Source organism: Salvelinus sp. IW2-2015, linkage group LG1 (assembly GCF_002910315.2).
Source record: "Salvelinus sp. IW2-2015 linkage group LG1, ASM291031v2, whole genome shotgun sequence".
Lineage (NCBI taxonomy): Eukaryota > Metazoa > Chordata > Actinopteri > Salmoniformes > Salmonidae > Salvelinus > Salvelinus sp. IW2-2015.
This window is the reverse complement of record NC_036838.1, coordinates 45987499-46002072: the sequence shown is the minus strand read 5'-3', so window position 1 is coordinate 46002072 and position 14574 is coordinate 45987499. Positions and strand designations below refer to the sequence as shown.

At 42.9% G+C, this 14574-nt stretch overlaps 1 protein-coding gene across 3 annotated transcripts in view; it reads right to left on the bottom strand.

Moving 5' to 3' along the window:
• LOC111968520 (chemokine-like protein TAFA-1) overlaps nucleotides 1-12213 on the bottom strand; it is a 280927-nt gene extending 268714 nt beyond the window's left edge. For all 3 annotated transcript variants that reach the window (XR_011480455.1, XR_011480454.1, XM_023994176.2), the window contains exons 1-2: nucleotides 11631-12213; nucleotides 2328-2474 (exon numbers count right to left, since the gene is read on the bottom strand). Coding sequence is in view for 1 of the 3 variants with exons in the window: in XM_023994176.2 (XP_023849944.1) it covers nucleotides 2328-2474; nucleotides 11631-11718 (235 nt within the window). In the remaining 2 variants the exon portion in view is untranslated. The remainder of the gene's footprint in view (nucleotides 1-2327; nucleotides 2475-11630) is intronic.
• Between the last annotated feature and the right edge of the window lie 2361 nt (nucleotides 12214-14574).

The window sequence follows — 14574 nt, the reverse complement described above, 5'->3', positions numbered from 1 at the left end:
GCTCTCAGACAGAACACTTCCGCTCTCAGACAGAACACTTCTGCTCTCAGACCGAACACTTCTGCTCTCAGACCGAACACTCCTGCTCTCAGACAGAACACTTCTGCTCTCAGACAGAACACTTCTGCTCTCAGACCGAACACTCCTGCTCTCAGACAGAACACTCCTGCTCTCAGACAGAACACTTCTGCTCTCAGACTCACTTTGTGTATGCATCCCCCTGTTCCCCAGGGGACCATGAAAATGCCATGCCATAATGACTTTGCTGAGAATTTTTTTTTGAGTGTGTGTGTGTGTGTTTGTACAAGCTGATTTCTCTGACAAGAACCCTTTCACAAAACTAGAACAGGAGGATATTTATCTCACCAATAACTTAGCTGTCTTCTCATGGGCAGGGTTTTCTCTTTGTTTTCACTTGGACCTCTACATAATTCAGAAGACACTTACTGTAGGTCATGCACATCCTTGTACAAAAAACCTGGCAACAAAGTTTTAAAAAATTCATTCTGTCGCTCATCCTGTTCCCACTTGTTCCAATTATGGAGCTCAAACCACTTTGTGTGAAGCCTCTGTCTCACACCCACAACCAAGTCCCACTACGTCAGCTGTTCCAACCCCAAAACAAGCCACCTGCCCTGCACCACTGCTCCAGCTCACTGCTGCTTAAAAACCTCATTGGCTATCAACAATCTTGTCTTGACATCACAAGTCGGGGAAATCAATGGCTCTTTTTTTTCGTTGCTTTTGCTTCAATCACTGTCTTTTCACTCCATGGTGCAGCACGGCTCGGAGAATGAGACAAGCACAGATAGATGGAATCAATGTTTAACAGGCATTGGGATTTGGTTTCCTGGTGAAAGGGGTTTGGAATAGTATTGTCGTCAGAAGCTTCCAGGAGCGAGTCATTGTTAAAAGCTTAAAGGAGCCTGCTTCCAAAGACACATGGCTGGGGAGTGACAGAACACAACTACTCTACTCCCACATAAATGAGGAGAATCAGACCCATCTCACTGACTCCCTCCCCTTTAGCCCCCACAGTGGAGAAGGAACTGGCTTTAATTGCCGAATGTTTCCGGAAAGTGAGAGAGAAACATAATTGTTATTTCCATTTAAGCCACAGTGATCAAAGCAGCCTGCACTCACAGCATACTGATGGGGAGTTTTGCCTAGAGCCTGTCCTACGTACCAATCAACCAGCTAGTCTGATAGATTCAGGATGCTGCAGTCACTCTTTCCCCACACTGAAAATCCTCTCCCGTTAAAAAGTGCTCTTTGTCTGTCTGGGGCAGAGGGGGAGTTCCAACCTCAGATCAAAACAGCAGCTGCAGCTGAGCTTAAACATTACAATTAACTCTAAGCAAAAACTATTTACTGCAAAGAATGGAGGAGAATGTCAATAAAGCCAACTTTGAAGATGGTGTAGTTTTATATACAGCTGGCAGAGGCACCCCAAAAATGCACCCCAAAAATCTCATGAGGGACAAAATAAGTCTGGATGGCTGGGTTGCTGGGTGGCTGGTTCGAATTGTTGGAGAATGTTGTATTTCAAATATCTTAAAAAGCTTTTTTTTTACCCCTAATTATTATGCTTAATTCTATGTTATAAACATATTTATTTTTCTGCGTATGTAAGCATACCTCTTGAGCTGTCTGTATCCTCCTGACTGGTGGTTTTTCTTAACTAAATATGCTTCTCTGCATATTTGCAAAAATCTGGGTAAAAGATTGAAAGGAGTCTTTTTTAGTACATTTAGTAATTGCTTTTGTAGTCTACCAACCTTGCCAGCAGGCATGCCAGCTAAGATACTTAAACAAGCTAGCTACTCTAACTTCCTTGATAGCCTGAAATGGCTTCTTAGTAGCTAGTTATGAGGTTGGGAGATAGTTTACCTATCTGAGTTAGCTAAAGCCAACAATTGTTCGGTGGCTAGAGGTATTACAAAGAAACAACAACAACAAATTATAAAAATAAAACAGGACAAATCTGAGGGGGCACATGCCCCTGTGCCGCCTATAGGCATGACACCTCTGAGAGCTGGATACATGAATGAACCATAAGAAACATAAACAATCCATTATACAATGCCAGAATCTATAGAAACAAACAAATATAAAAAGTTATGAAACCACAGTGCACTATTCTTCTTCTCGCAGTAGCTAACATATTGGTTGCAAACCAATCTATTACAAAAGACAGAAGACTACTGCTTCACTGTTTCCACTGGGGATATTTTACTCTTACACTTCTCAGAGAGCTCCCCTGGGAGGACTGGGTGGGTAGTGGGCACCGCGTGATGTGGGCAGACAGAACATAGAAAGGGACTCACCCAGGATCTGGATGGCGTTGCGTCCGGGCCGGGGCACGTGGTGCTGCTGGAGGGTCTCGTACAGCGTGGCCTGGCACAGCAGCAGGAAGCCCAGGCTAATCCACAGGCCCAGGAACAAGGACATGGCAGGGCAGAGTGGGAGGGTGGCTAGAGGAAGAGGGCAGAGAGAGAGAGGGTTAGAGCATAGAGATAGTTAGAGGACGCAAAATTGTATCTGTCCCATTATTGCGTCTGTGAGAGCATGGGCAGCGCCATTGAGGCCGTCTCCATTTTGAAGTTCTTCTACTACTTCTATGAGTTGATAAACAAACTGATTGGCAATTTACTGCCACATGCAGTTATGGAATGTTTGCTCACGGGTATAATTCATTGGCTGATCCCTCCTGGTGACCTGGATGGAAATATGTGATCCTTATTTAACCAATAGGAAGTCCCACCCACTTGATTACTTCAAAATGGTGAAAGTCCTCAATGGCGCTGCCCATGCTTAAATGGGTCATTGGGCATTAGAGTCCTCTATCTATCTCTATGGGCTATAGGAGGAGGGCAGAGAGAAGGTTAGAGACACATGGCAAGGGTTGTCTAAAGGAGGAGAGAAAAGAGTAAGTGGGTGATAGAGGGTGGCCTACAAAAGATATGGCAGAGATATGGAAAAACACTAACCTAATTACATATGTTAGGAAAGGTGAAGACAGAAAGAAGGGCTCTTTGAGGAGAAATAGAAAAAATGTATAAACATGAAATGACATGAGCGACATTGGGGAAGGACTATCTCAGGATAATCAAAAACCTCTATCTGAAGAGAAAGATACTTGGTCAAGCTTGTCAAAAATCATCATACATGAGAACTGAAAATGATTGTAACATGACTAAGACAGACAATAAAATATCTTGTATGAGGTAGCTACCGAGAAAACAGGACCATTAAAGCCACAGTGTAGCATTTGAAGGACATTACTGCAATATGGTCACCTCTCCCACGATGGGCATTTTTGACGAGTTCCCCAAAAAACTGTGCAATCGGGAAAAAATCACAAATCAACCAAGCTTGTGTCCAAGCTTGTGCATATGCTCCTGTTTAGCTGTAAACGGGTGTCCCAAAGTACTGCACGTCATGTGCGCAACTCAAAAATCAAACATCGCTTGACACTCACCTGTCTTGATCAATGAGAGAAGATAAACATACTCTAAGACGGCAGCGTATACATTGTTGGATTACTTCATAGACAAAACGTTATTATTATTTATATTTTTTATTGTCTAAATACCAATGTTCCATCTGTAACAAGCCATGGAGGTTTAGAAGACACTGGTGCCGAATCGAGAATTAAGAAAGTATCGGCAAGTAAAGGTTGGTAGAACATGTTCTGATTAGGGCTAAACAGGAGCTTCGAATCAACAGCTATAACTAGCTAATTAAATTAGTAAGCTAATGATGATAGTAGTTTGATTTGATATTGACTACTTCACACCATGTACACACTGTAGCCTATCAGCTCAAAACATAAAGGCCAAACATATACAGTACCAGTCAAAAGTTTGGACACAGCTACTCATTCAAGGGTTTTTCTTTACATTGTAGAATAATAGTGGAGACATCAAAACTATGAAATAACACATACCGTATGGAATCATGTAGTAACCAAAAGTGTTAAACAAATCAAAATATATTTTATATTTGAGATTCTTCAAAATAGCCACCCTTTGCCTTGATGACAGCTTTGCACACTCTTGGCATTCTCTCAACCAGCTTCACGAGGTAGTGACCTGGAACGCATTTCAATTAACAGCTGTGCCTTGATAGAAGTTAATTTGTGGATTTTCTTTCCTCCTTACTGTGTTTGAGCCAATCAGTTGTGTTGGGACAAGGTAAGAGTGGTATACATCAGATAGCCCTATTTGGTAAAAGACCAAGTCCATATTATGGCAAGAACAGCTCAAATAAGCAAAGAAAAACTACAGTCCCATCATTACTTTAAGACACGAAGGTCAATCAATCCGGAAAATGTCAAGAACTTTGAAAGTTTCTTCAAGTGCAGTTGCAAAAACCATCAAGTGCTATGATGAAACTGGCTCTCATGAGGACCGCCACAGGAAAGGAAGACCCATAGTTACTTCTGCTGCAGAGGATAAGTTCATTAAAGTTACCAGCCTCAAAAATTGCAGCCCAAATACATTTTACCTTTATTTAACTAGGCAAGTCAGTTAAGAATAAATAATTTTTTTCAATGACAGCCTAGGAACAGTGGGTTAACTGCCTTGTTCAGGGGCAGAACTACAGATTTTTACCTTGTCAGCTCAGGGATTTGATCTTGCAACCTTTTGGTTACTATCCAACACTCTAACCACTAGGATACCTGCGGCCCACTGCTTCACAGAGTTCAAGTAACAGACAGAGGACTCTGCGTGAATCAGGCCTTCATGGTTGAATCGCTGCAAAGAAACCACTACTAAAGGACACCAGTAAGAAGAGAACACTTGCTTGGGCCAAAAAGCATGAGCAATAGACATTAGACCGGTGGAAATCTGTCCTTTGGTCTGATGAGTCCAAATTTGAGATTTTTCGTTCCAACCACCGTGTCTTGTGAGACGCAGAGTAGGTGGACAGAAGATCTCCGAATGTGAAGGTGTGGGGGTGCTTTGAAGGTGACACTGTCTGTGATTTATTTAAAATTCAAGGCACACTTAACCAGCATAGCTACCCCAGCATTCTACAGCGATACACCATCCCATCTGGTTTGCACTTAGTGGGACTATAGTTTGTTTTTAAACAGGACAATGACCCAACACACCTACAGGCTGTGTAAGGGCTATTTGACCAAGAAGGAGAGTGATGGAGTGCTGCATCAGATGACCTGGCCTCCACAATGACCTGACCTCATTCCAATTGAGATGGTTTGGGATGAGTTGGACCCCAGAGTGAAGGAAAAGCAGCCAACAAGTGCTCAGCATATGTGGAAACTCCTTCAAAACTGTTGGAAAAGCATTCCAAGTGAAGCTGGTTGAGAGAATGCCAAGAGTGTGCAAAGCTGTCATCAAGCGAAAGGGTGGCTATTTTGAAAAATCTCAAATATAGAATATATTTTGTTTTGTTTAACACTTGTGTTATTTCATAGTTTTGATGTCTTCACTATTTTGTACAATGTAGAAATGTCAGATGGTGGGTGTAGCTGGTGCATGAAGTCAGGCGCAGGAGAGCAGAATGAGTGAGCAGCGTACTTTACTCAAAATAAAGGCACAAGGTAAACATACACTTGACCAACAATAAACGGTAATCAATTACGCACGGGTGTAAACAGCACCAGTCGAAAACCAGCCATAATGTACCGAATGAACATAGAAACAAACATGGGGGAAACAGAGGGTTAAATACATGAACATGTAATTGGGGAATGAAACCAGGTGTGTAGAAAACAAAGACAAAACAAACTGAAAATTAAAGGTGGATCGGCGATGGCTAGAAGACCGGTGACGTCGACCGCCGAACGCCGCCCGGACAAGGAGAGGGACAGACTTCGGCGGAGGTCGTGACAAGAAAATAGTAAAAATAAAGAAAAACCCTTGAATGAGTAGGTGTGTCCAAACTTTTGAATGGTACTGTCTGTTTCAATTTTAGGATATGCTCAGAGTCATTTTCATCTCTGATGCTGGAACATTGTAGTGTCAACACAGTTGAATGTGAAATGAAAAGAGTACACAAAGGCATAATGAGACACCTTGGCCATTCATTTAACGATAGCCTAATGGCTGCTGAAGACTGACATATGGACCCACACCTCTCCCTCCCTCACTGGGAATAATAACTCCTCCTCTCCAGGTGTTACTACGTCCTCTCCTCTCAGCTCCATTCTGATACAAATGGGGAGATTCACAATTGGGACAAGTCCGTCCTCTCCTCCGTCCTCCTCTCCTCTATGACCCGGAAACTGATAAGCGGTCGAGTGGTCGAGGAGAGTGTCAATTTGTTAGTGTCGTCCACTCCTCAAAAGCCTCGTCTCTCCAAGGATACTCATGAGTATCCTTTCAGCGGCTAGTGCGGAACTGCCACACCCCCTTTGAATCATCGTTGAGCTAAACCAATTGAGATTCTCCCATGCTCATGGGTCCTGCATTCACTAAAGCAACCCCTTCCTATCCAGCCAAAACTGCAGTGGTCATTATCTCTCCCAGTCATTTTCAGGTCCCCATTTGTAAAAGCGACCTGGGCCCATATTTTTAAACCATCTCAGAGTAGGACTGCCGATCTAGGATCAGGTCCTTCTTGTCCATATAATCTTATACATTATTATTTGAAAGGCATTCCTACTGTAAGAGACTATGAATACAGGTCCTGCACCCTAGTTATGTATCATTGTGTCTCCATTCTCTCTATTAAGGGACTATAATACAATGCTTATTTTTTGGTTTTTACCAGTTTACCATTATTATAACAGTAATGTTCTAACTACAAGTCACCATTAAAACATTATGTTCAGAGATATGTGCAGGTTCATTCACTTGCTTCTGTTTGTTTGGTTATCTTCATGTCAATAATTATGACCAATATCAAGCATTTGGTTTTTGAAACTTTTAGCACTTAGTTTATTTACATGGTACACTTAAAGGTAGACTCGGCTAAATGATGTTGCCACGAGCATCACTGCAGACACAAGACTTCGCTCTCACACAGTCACACACAGAATCTGTGAATGTGCACGGGTTCCCTTCACGCTGTTCGAATGTAGTAGCCACTAAGACCAAAAAACAGAGAAAATGAGGGACGTTTTACCCCAAGACACCCTACAATATTTCCCACCATCAGACATGCACTTCCTGTTCCTAGGGGGCTGGGGTGCCAGATTTGGTGCCCATGCATGCCCAGTTTGGAGGCGCCAAATGTGGCACAGTGGTTAACATTCTCCCTGTTTGTTATTTTGAAAATATAAAACATTTGAGCTCCGTACCATTTGGAGTTGATGAATAGTACGGACGTTTTACCTAACTATGTACTCATACCATTTATAATGAGTGTAACAATGAGACGTATTGTAGATTGATAAAATACTGTTGAGAAGTGAACTGGTATCACCCAATCCAATGGGTGGGCTACCAACTGCTATTCCAGTCTGTTTCAGACCTTCAGCATGTAGTAGTATGCACTGTGAATGAGTGTTTGATCATTTATCCTAGCTTCTTTAATTTTTCTGGATCCATTTGCAGCCTATTCAAGTCAAATGCTGAACACTGATCACCTTGCTGTAAAATAAAACATCTGACTTCACCTGAGTCCAGCGCCTTCCCGCCATCTTCCTGGGCCATGAAACACATTAGGCCGAATACTTTGCCACAGATTGCCAACAGTGAGTTGTCCTCTTGGTTTAAGTTTTGTGTTATAGTATTAATTTGATAATGGCGAAAGACCTAGACTGAGACCACATGTTATACCGGTTGTATTATACTAATTACTTCTTAGTTATTACTGAAAAAGGGTTTCACATTTATAAATGGTGAGAACAATTGCTTCAAAGACAATTTTAAGTGGAGAATCACACATAGGCCTACACATCAGTGGTGATTTTAGAATGTAAATCTCTCCAATTTTGGGGGGGATGCATGCCAACAAAGACACTACACAACACAACACTAAACAATACATTAATTGCACTATAACGCTGGGAAACGGTGCCCGTAAACTGTTAGGGCTTACATAAAGCTGTCCTAACAGCAGAGATTTTATTTTCAGCACCATGGAGTGAATCCTTACCACTGCTACACCTGGTTATCAGCGGAGCACTGCAATAGTTCATTCAGCCTCATTTACTGCCTTTAAAAAAAACATCGCTGATATGGCTGACTTGCTTAAACAAATGTGGTTTCTAATGACAATTGAGATGTACAAACTATGGCATAAGGGAACGATGAGCGGATAAGAGGCAATCCATAATTCGATTAAAACATTAATGAGCGAACTAGGACGGATGTAGTCAATATAACTATTTGTTCAGCACTTTCGAAATGTACAGCGACAGAATTCAGAATATGGGCCGTTCTTACAGTATTCTCCCCGTACACCAAGTCAGAACCGTAAGATAAATAAAGGGGTCATATAAACAGACAATGAAAGCTCTTACAATGTTCGATGATGACATTTCTCTAAAACAGGCTATAGGCTACATATGCACCACCAACAGCTAACAGCTTACTACTCGACATACACTTATTATTACTTTGTTAGCTACAGTATACATATCTCCCTGGCATATTATATAATTTATGCAGCAGCATACAATACATTTTTGGACTCACCTTGTTGTGCTGTGCTCACTTGAACAGGAAGGTGTCACGGTGGTCCTTCGTGGGCAAATTTTGTCATCAAACTTTGTCATCAAAGTGGCAGGTAGCCTAGTGGTTAGAGCGATGGGCCAGTAACCGAAAGGTTGCAAGATCAAATCCCTGAGCTGACAAGGTAAAGAAAAATATGTCTTTCTACCCTGAACAAGGCACTGTTCCAAAGCCATCATTGTAAATAAGAATTTGTTCTTAACTGACTTGCTTAGTTAAATAAAATAAAATAAATGTAATAAATAAATAAATGTAATCAAAGTCTGGCATTCTCTGGATTGATGGTGCATTCAAGACAAATGGGAACTTGGGAAATAAACAAGGTCGAATCACGATGTCAGTGATCTTCAGGTCGGAGCTCTAGAAAGAGGACGAGTTCCCAACTTGGAATTCTGAGATGGTTGACCGTTTAAAATGTATTTTCCCAGTCTGAGCTTGTCTTTCCAAGTTCCCAGTTGTCTTGAACTCACTGAAGTCTGAGATTTCCCAGTTCCGAGTTTCCAGTTGTTTTGAATGCGGCCGAAGTCATGCATGGCCAATGTTAAATGCTTATTTTATAAGCTTGGAAAAGAGACCCTTCAACCCAGACTTGGACCACACACCACTACACTGAATAGCAGGATAATGATTGCTTTGCAATGCTTGCAGTTAGCCACTGATTCCTTCCAAACCACTCAATGTCGAATTTGCAATTTCCAATTTGTTGTGTAATGTTTGTGTCCAATGGCAGATGAGCACTGATACGTTTTATTTATAAATTCTCTTCATCATTTCTCATCATATGACAAGGATTGAAAAGGATTTGTCCGTAGATTGTCGACTTGATTCATGACGATGACTGCTAGCTTCCTAGCTAAGATTTTGAAAGTATGATGTTGACATGATCAGTCCAATCAAAGCTACGGTAGATATAACGTGATTTGATGCCGTTTTATCTGTGGCCAACGACCTTGAGTCTTCTTGGATGGGCACTCTAATGTAACTCTATGGCAGCACCCAAGGGGCTTTTCGAGCTCTGCTCATAGATTTTGTGGTGAAGTCGTGTCTCCATGAGTGACAGAACATTGAGCCGATCACGGGGCAACTAGAGAACATTGCCAACCCCTATGCTCGTGTTTTCAGATGGCTGCCCCACCACCACAGAAAGCACTGATCTAGGCTGAACACCTGCATTTTGGAGCTGCCTTACTCAACAAAGCAAAAAGAGACCATGTTTGTATTTGGCTTTATTAACTCAGTTATATATTATTTTACATTGTTTGCAAACTGATATGTGACACATTAATTCCAAAATAACATGCAAAACAGGCAACATATATATATATTATTATTATTTTTAATTATTTAGCTGACCTGAATGACAGGTCGCCACTGCTACACATATACAGTATTTAGGCTATTCCGTTGCCTTCAGATGTGCTGGCATTTTCCACCCCAAATGATAGGCTACTAGCCTATAGCAACTTGGTGTTTGCATGTCGGTTCGAGAAAAAGTTGACATTCTCCCCTCTACCCTGAAATGACATTGAGACTAGCCTACTGAATATTCAACACGCAGCAATTAAGCATAGCCTATAATTAGTCTTATTATAGGCATATTGTAATCCCATCTCCTGCAATAAATTCGCTATAATCCTACATTTTGTGTAACTGTGAACTGTTCCCTGACGAAAGCTTTTTAACGCGCTGTGTTTCTAGCAAGTTCCTGAAGAAAAACCTAGTCTTTAGCCTGAACAACAGCATGGAGAGAAACTGCTCTTTTGTCCTCTCCGCCTTTCGGTTCAGCTCTGAGCAACGCTCCGACTGTCGGAACTCATTCATGTCAAAGAAGAAATGTGGTCCTGATCGACAGCGCGAGAGAATAGGGATGGAGAGGTGGCGCAGAAAGATATTCAGACCGCACCACACAGGCATGCTTATGCATTTTAATGTAAACGGACAACTTTCACGAGTAAATAGCAGACACATGAAAAATAAATCACCTTATCAGAGCTAGCAGGATATTTGTATACAAATGACTTCTCGTTACAATTCTTACCTCCGTGGTTTTCAATGAATTAACAAGGAATGTGCACTTCATGCAGGATTTACCATTTGCGCATCTGTTTAACGAGCCGTTTGGTCTCCGCTTTGCAGTCTAATTAGACCATTGATTGATATGGTCCTGATGGTTGTGGAATTCGTAATTGGTAATGACGGCATTTACATTTTCTTTTTACAAGTATCCCATGTCCTGCCAATTTAGACCAAGCAAGAGACCATGCCCCCTGCCCGGACACACCTGCGCACCATCTCGGCAGGATATAGATGTTTAGCCTTCCCTACAACATAGGTATAATGGGGAAATTTTGTATGATAAGTAAATGGCTTCTTTTGATACGGTTAGATTAGGTTAGCCAGTTTAAAAATAACACATTTACATGGAATAGACTTGATCTCGATTGCATGTAACAATTTCACATCTCAATATAGGCTAATAACTGTGTTTGTAATATAGCCTAACATGAAAATGAATTAATAATATTGATTCTGAAAAGCAACTTGGTCTGGGCTAGAACATTTTAATTTTGCAGCCTTGTCTTTAAAAAAATAAAGGATGAGACTGACATCTCTGCCCTACTTAGAACTAACTACCTGTAACTTTAAAATATATCAGTCAACACAAAATATTTGGGATGTCCTAAAACATACATATATCTACAATGTTCATAGCCTACTCTCCTTCATTAAACCATACAGTTGTTCAATCCAACAGATATGCAGGTCGTGTCACATGCTCTGCCTGTCTGTCGCTCACAGCTCATACTTGTCATCATTATTCAGTTACTCCTGGAGCCCTTCCACTTTTTACAAACATGACAGCTAGCCTTATTTTAGTACAGTTCCATAATCAGATTTTTTAAATAATAGTATATTTTGCAGAAGGAACCGAATATAATCACAAAGCACCAACAGTCCCAGAGAATAACCCCACAGCCTTACCTGAGTGGTCTGTCTGGTCAAAAGAAAGGAGCCCTGCTGTCAGTATCACCGTCTGTTCAACAGACTCACAACACTGTCTTAAATCCATCCATAGCCTGAGGCCAGGGATTCCCAACAAAGTTCCAGGTGTAAAGAAGAACAGCGCTGCAGGATAAGAGGGGGAGAAGCTCTGTTGTTTCTGCCTCGTCCGCTTGCCCCCCTCGACTCTCTCTGTCCGTCTGAAATCCTGGGAGTGCGGTCACCAGAAACCACCTCAGCTCACAGGAATGACACGCTGTTAGAAACTAGTCAGTGTTTACAAGATGGAAGGCTGCTCATATCACCTTTATATCACCACAGACCTCCTTTTCTCTCTCTTTCTTCTACTCCTTTTTCTCTCTCTTCTTACTCCTGTGAAGGTAAAAGCCCTCTCGTGACGACAGAACGTTAATGTGCCTCCTCACTTCTCACACACGGACGGAGATCAGCTCCAGCGGAACGACAGTTCTGTCTCCTCTTGGCTCCGTCCCCCCATTGAGAAGCTGCGCTGATTATGTGTGTGAGGCTCAGCCCTCTTTCCAAAGCACTAAGTAGTGTGTGTCTGTGTGAGTCTATTATAATACAGCCCAGCCAGAGAGAGAGCGAGAGAGCTGGATCACATCACATGTCTTAAAGCAAGACTGCCCACTTCTGCATCGGGACTATCATCTAATGAAGCATGCCTGTTAAGCCCCTCCACTTCACCATACCATGAGACATAACGCTCTGTGGTTTCTTCTCATGAAAATATCTCACAGTTTACCACAATAATGTGCTGTTATGTTTTCTGAAAATTATCCCTTAGACAGAACTCTGGCCTTACTGAGGTGATACCGGACTTTGGCCATTCACCCCACTTTCTGTGTGTGTTTATGTGTGTGTTTGTGGGTGTTTTGGTGTTTGTGTTTGTTGATACGTTGTGAGAGGATGTGGAGTATGAGTGAATGTGCCTCTTTTACTCATTGCCTTCCAGCGTTTGAAAAGAGATTGAAATATGCTCAGAGCATGATGCTTTTAATAGAAAGGAGTCCGCCTCATCCAAGCTCTGTAATCAACACATTATCCAGCGCTGGCTGCTTGGCTGGCTTGCTTTTTATGGTGGCATTGAGGCTGTGTTTAGCACCCAGCTCCTCTGGTCATCTCACACCTCCCAAACAAAGTTAAATCTGCCACAGCTGGCATGGTAACCGAGCATTCCCCCGATGTTCAATGACAAACTGAATCTGCTGGCTCAGTAGGATAGACGTCCTTTGCTTTTCACTTTGTTGTTGTTGCTAGTGTTCATAGGGGGACCTGGAGTGTGTAAAATAGGGGGCAGACCACCTACCTCCTTCCATGTGTAGGAGTTCACCTTTAGCCAGACCTAGTGTGAACCGGCTATGTTTATGCCAATCAGCCACACCTGCCAGAGCGGTCTCTCCCAGCCTGGCATTTCACAGAAAATGAAACCAACTCATGCAGCTCACACAGCACAGCTGAAGCATCAAGCTAACAAGCTGTATGTGTGTGGGTGTATGTGTTTGTCTATGTGTGATTGTGCATATGTATTTCTGTACATTCATTTCTATGTGTGTATTTATTGAAACATGCATGTGTGCAAAAGTGTGTGTCGTAAGAGAGCTGCAACGCTGTGAAGCTGTGAGCATATGTAGTAGTAAGTTAACATTGTCAGCTCCCTGCCAACTGGTACTTGGTATGTTTGAAATGGTAACTCTCCGTTCACCTGGGGCAGTGGTCATCTAAGCCAGAGGGCACAGCAGACCCGCTGTGTGCTCCTTTCCTCTGTTTGTTCTTGCCTCTGCTTGAGCGTGCCAGGCAGATGCACGCAGGCAGCCCAGAGTTACGAGTAGTAGCGGAGGTGCGGCCGGGGGCTGAATGGGAAAAATACAGTCCAACAAAAATGGAAGGAGAGAGAGATTGATATGTATTATTCTCTCTGTTGGGTTACACAAAAGGAAGGTGCCTTGCCCAGTACATCACTAAGGTAACCTGCCTAAATGACTACCGACACGTAGCACTCACGTCTGTAGCCATGAAGTGCTTTGAAAGGCTGGTCATGGCTCACATCAACACCATCATCCCAGAAACCCTAGACCCACTCCAATTTGCATACCGCCCTGTTCACTCATGACTGCACGGCCAGGCATGACTCCAACACCATCATTAAATTTGCCGATGACTCATCAGTGGCAGGCCTGATCACCGACCAACAATGAGGCAGCCTATAGGGAGGAGACCTGGCCGTGAGGTGCCAGACAACAACCTCTCCCTCAACGTGATCAAGACAAAGGAGATGATTGTGGACTACAGGAAAAAGAGGACTGAGCACGTCCCCATTCTCATCGACGGGGCTGTAGTGAGCAGGTTGAGAGCTTCAAGTTCCTTGGCGTCCACATCCCCAACAAACTAACATGGTCCAAGCACACCATGACAGTTGTTAAAGTGGGCACAACAAAACCTATTCCCCCTCAGGAGACTGAAAAATATTTGGCATGGGTCTTCAGATCCTCAAAATGTTCTACAGCTGCACCTTCGAGAGCATCCTGACGTGTGCATCACTGCCTGGTACGGCAACTGCTCGGCCTCCGACCGCCAAGGCACTTCAGAGGGTAGTGCGAACGGCCCAGTACATCACTGGGGCCAAGCTTCCTGCCATCCAGGACCTCTATACCAGGCAGTGTCAGAGGAAGGCCCTAAAAAATGTCAAAGACTCCAGCCACCCTAGTCATAGACTGTTCTCTGCTACCGCATGGCAAGCGCTACCGGAGCGCCAAGTCTAGGTCCAAGAGGCTTCTAAACAGCTTCTACCCCCAACCATAATACTCCTGAGCATCTAGTCAAATGGCTACCAGACTATGTTATATTCTATTTTCGCATTTCCCCCCCCCCCCCCCACCTCCCTTCTCCACACCACTGCCACTCTCTG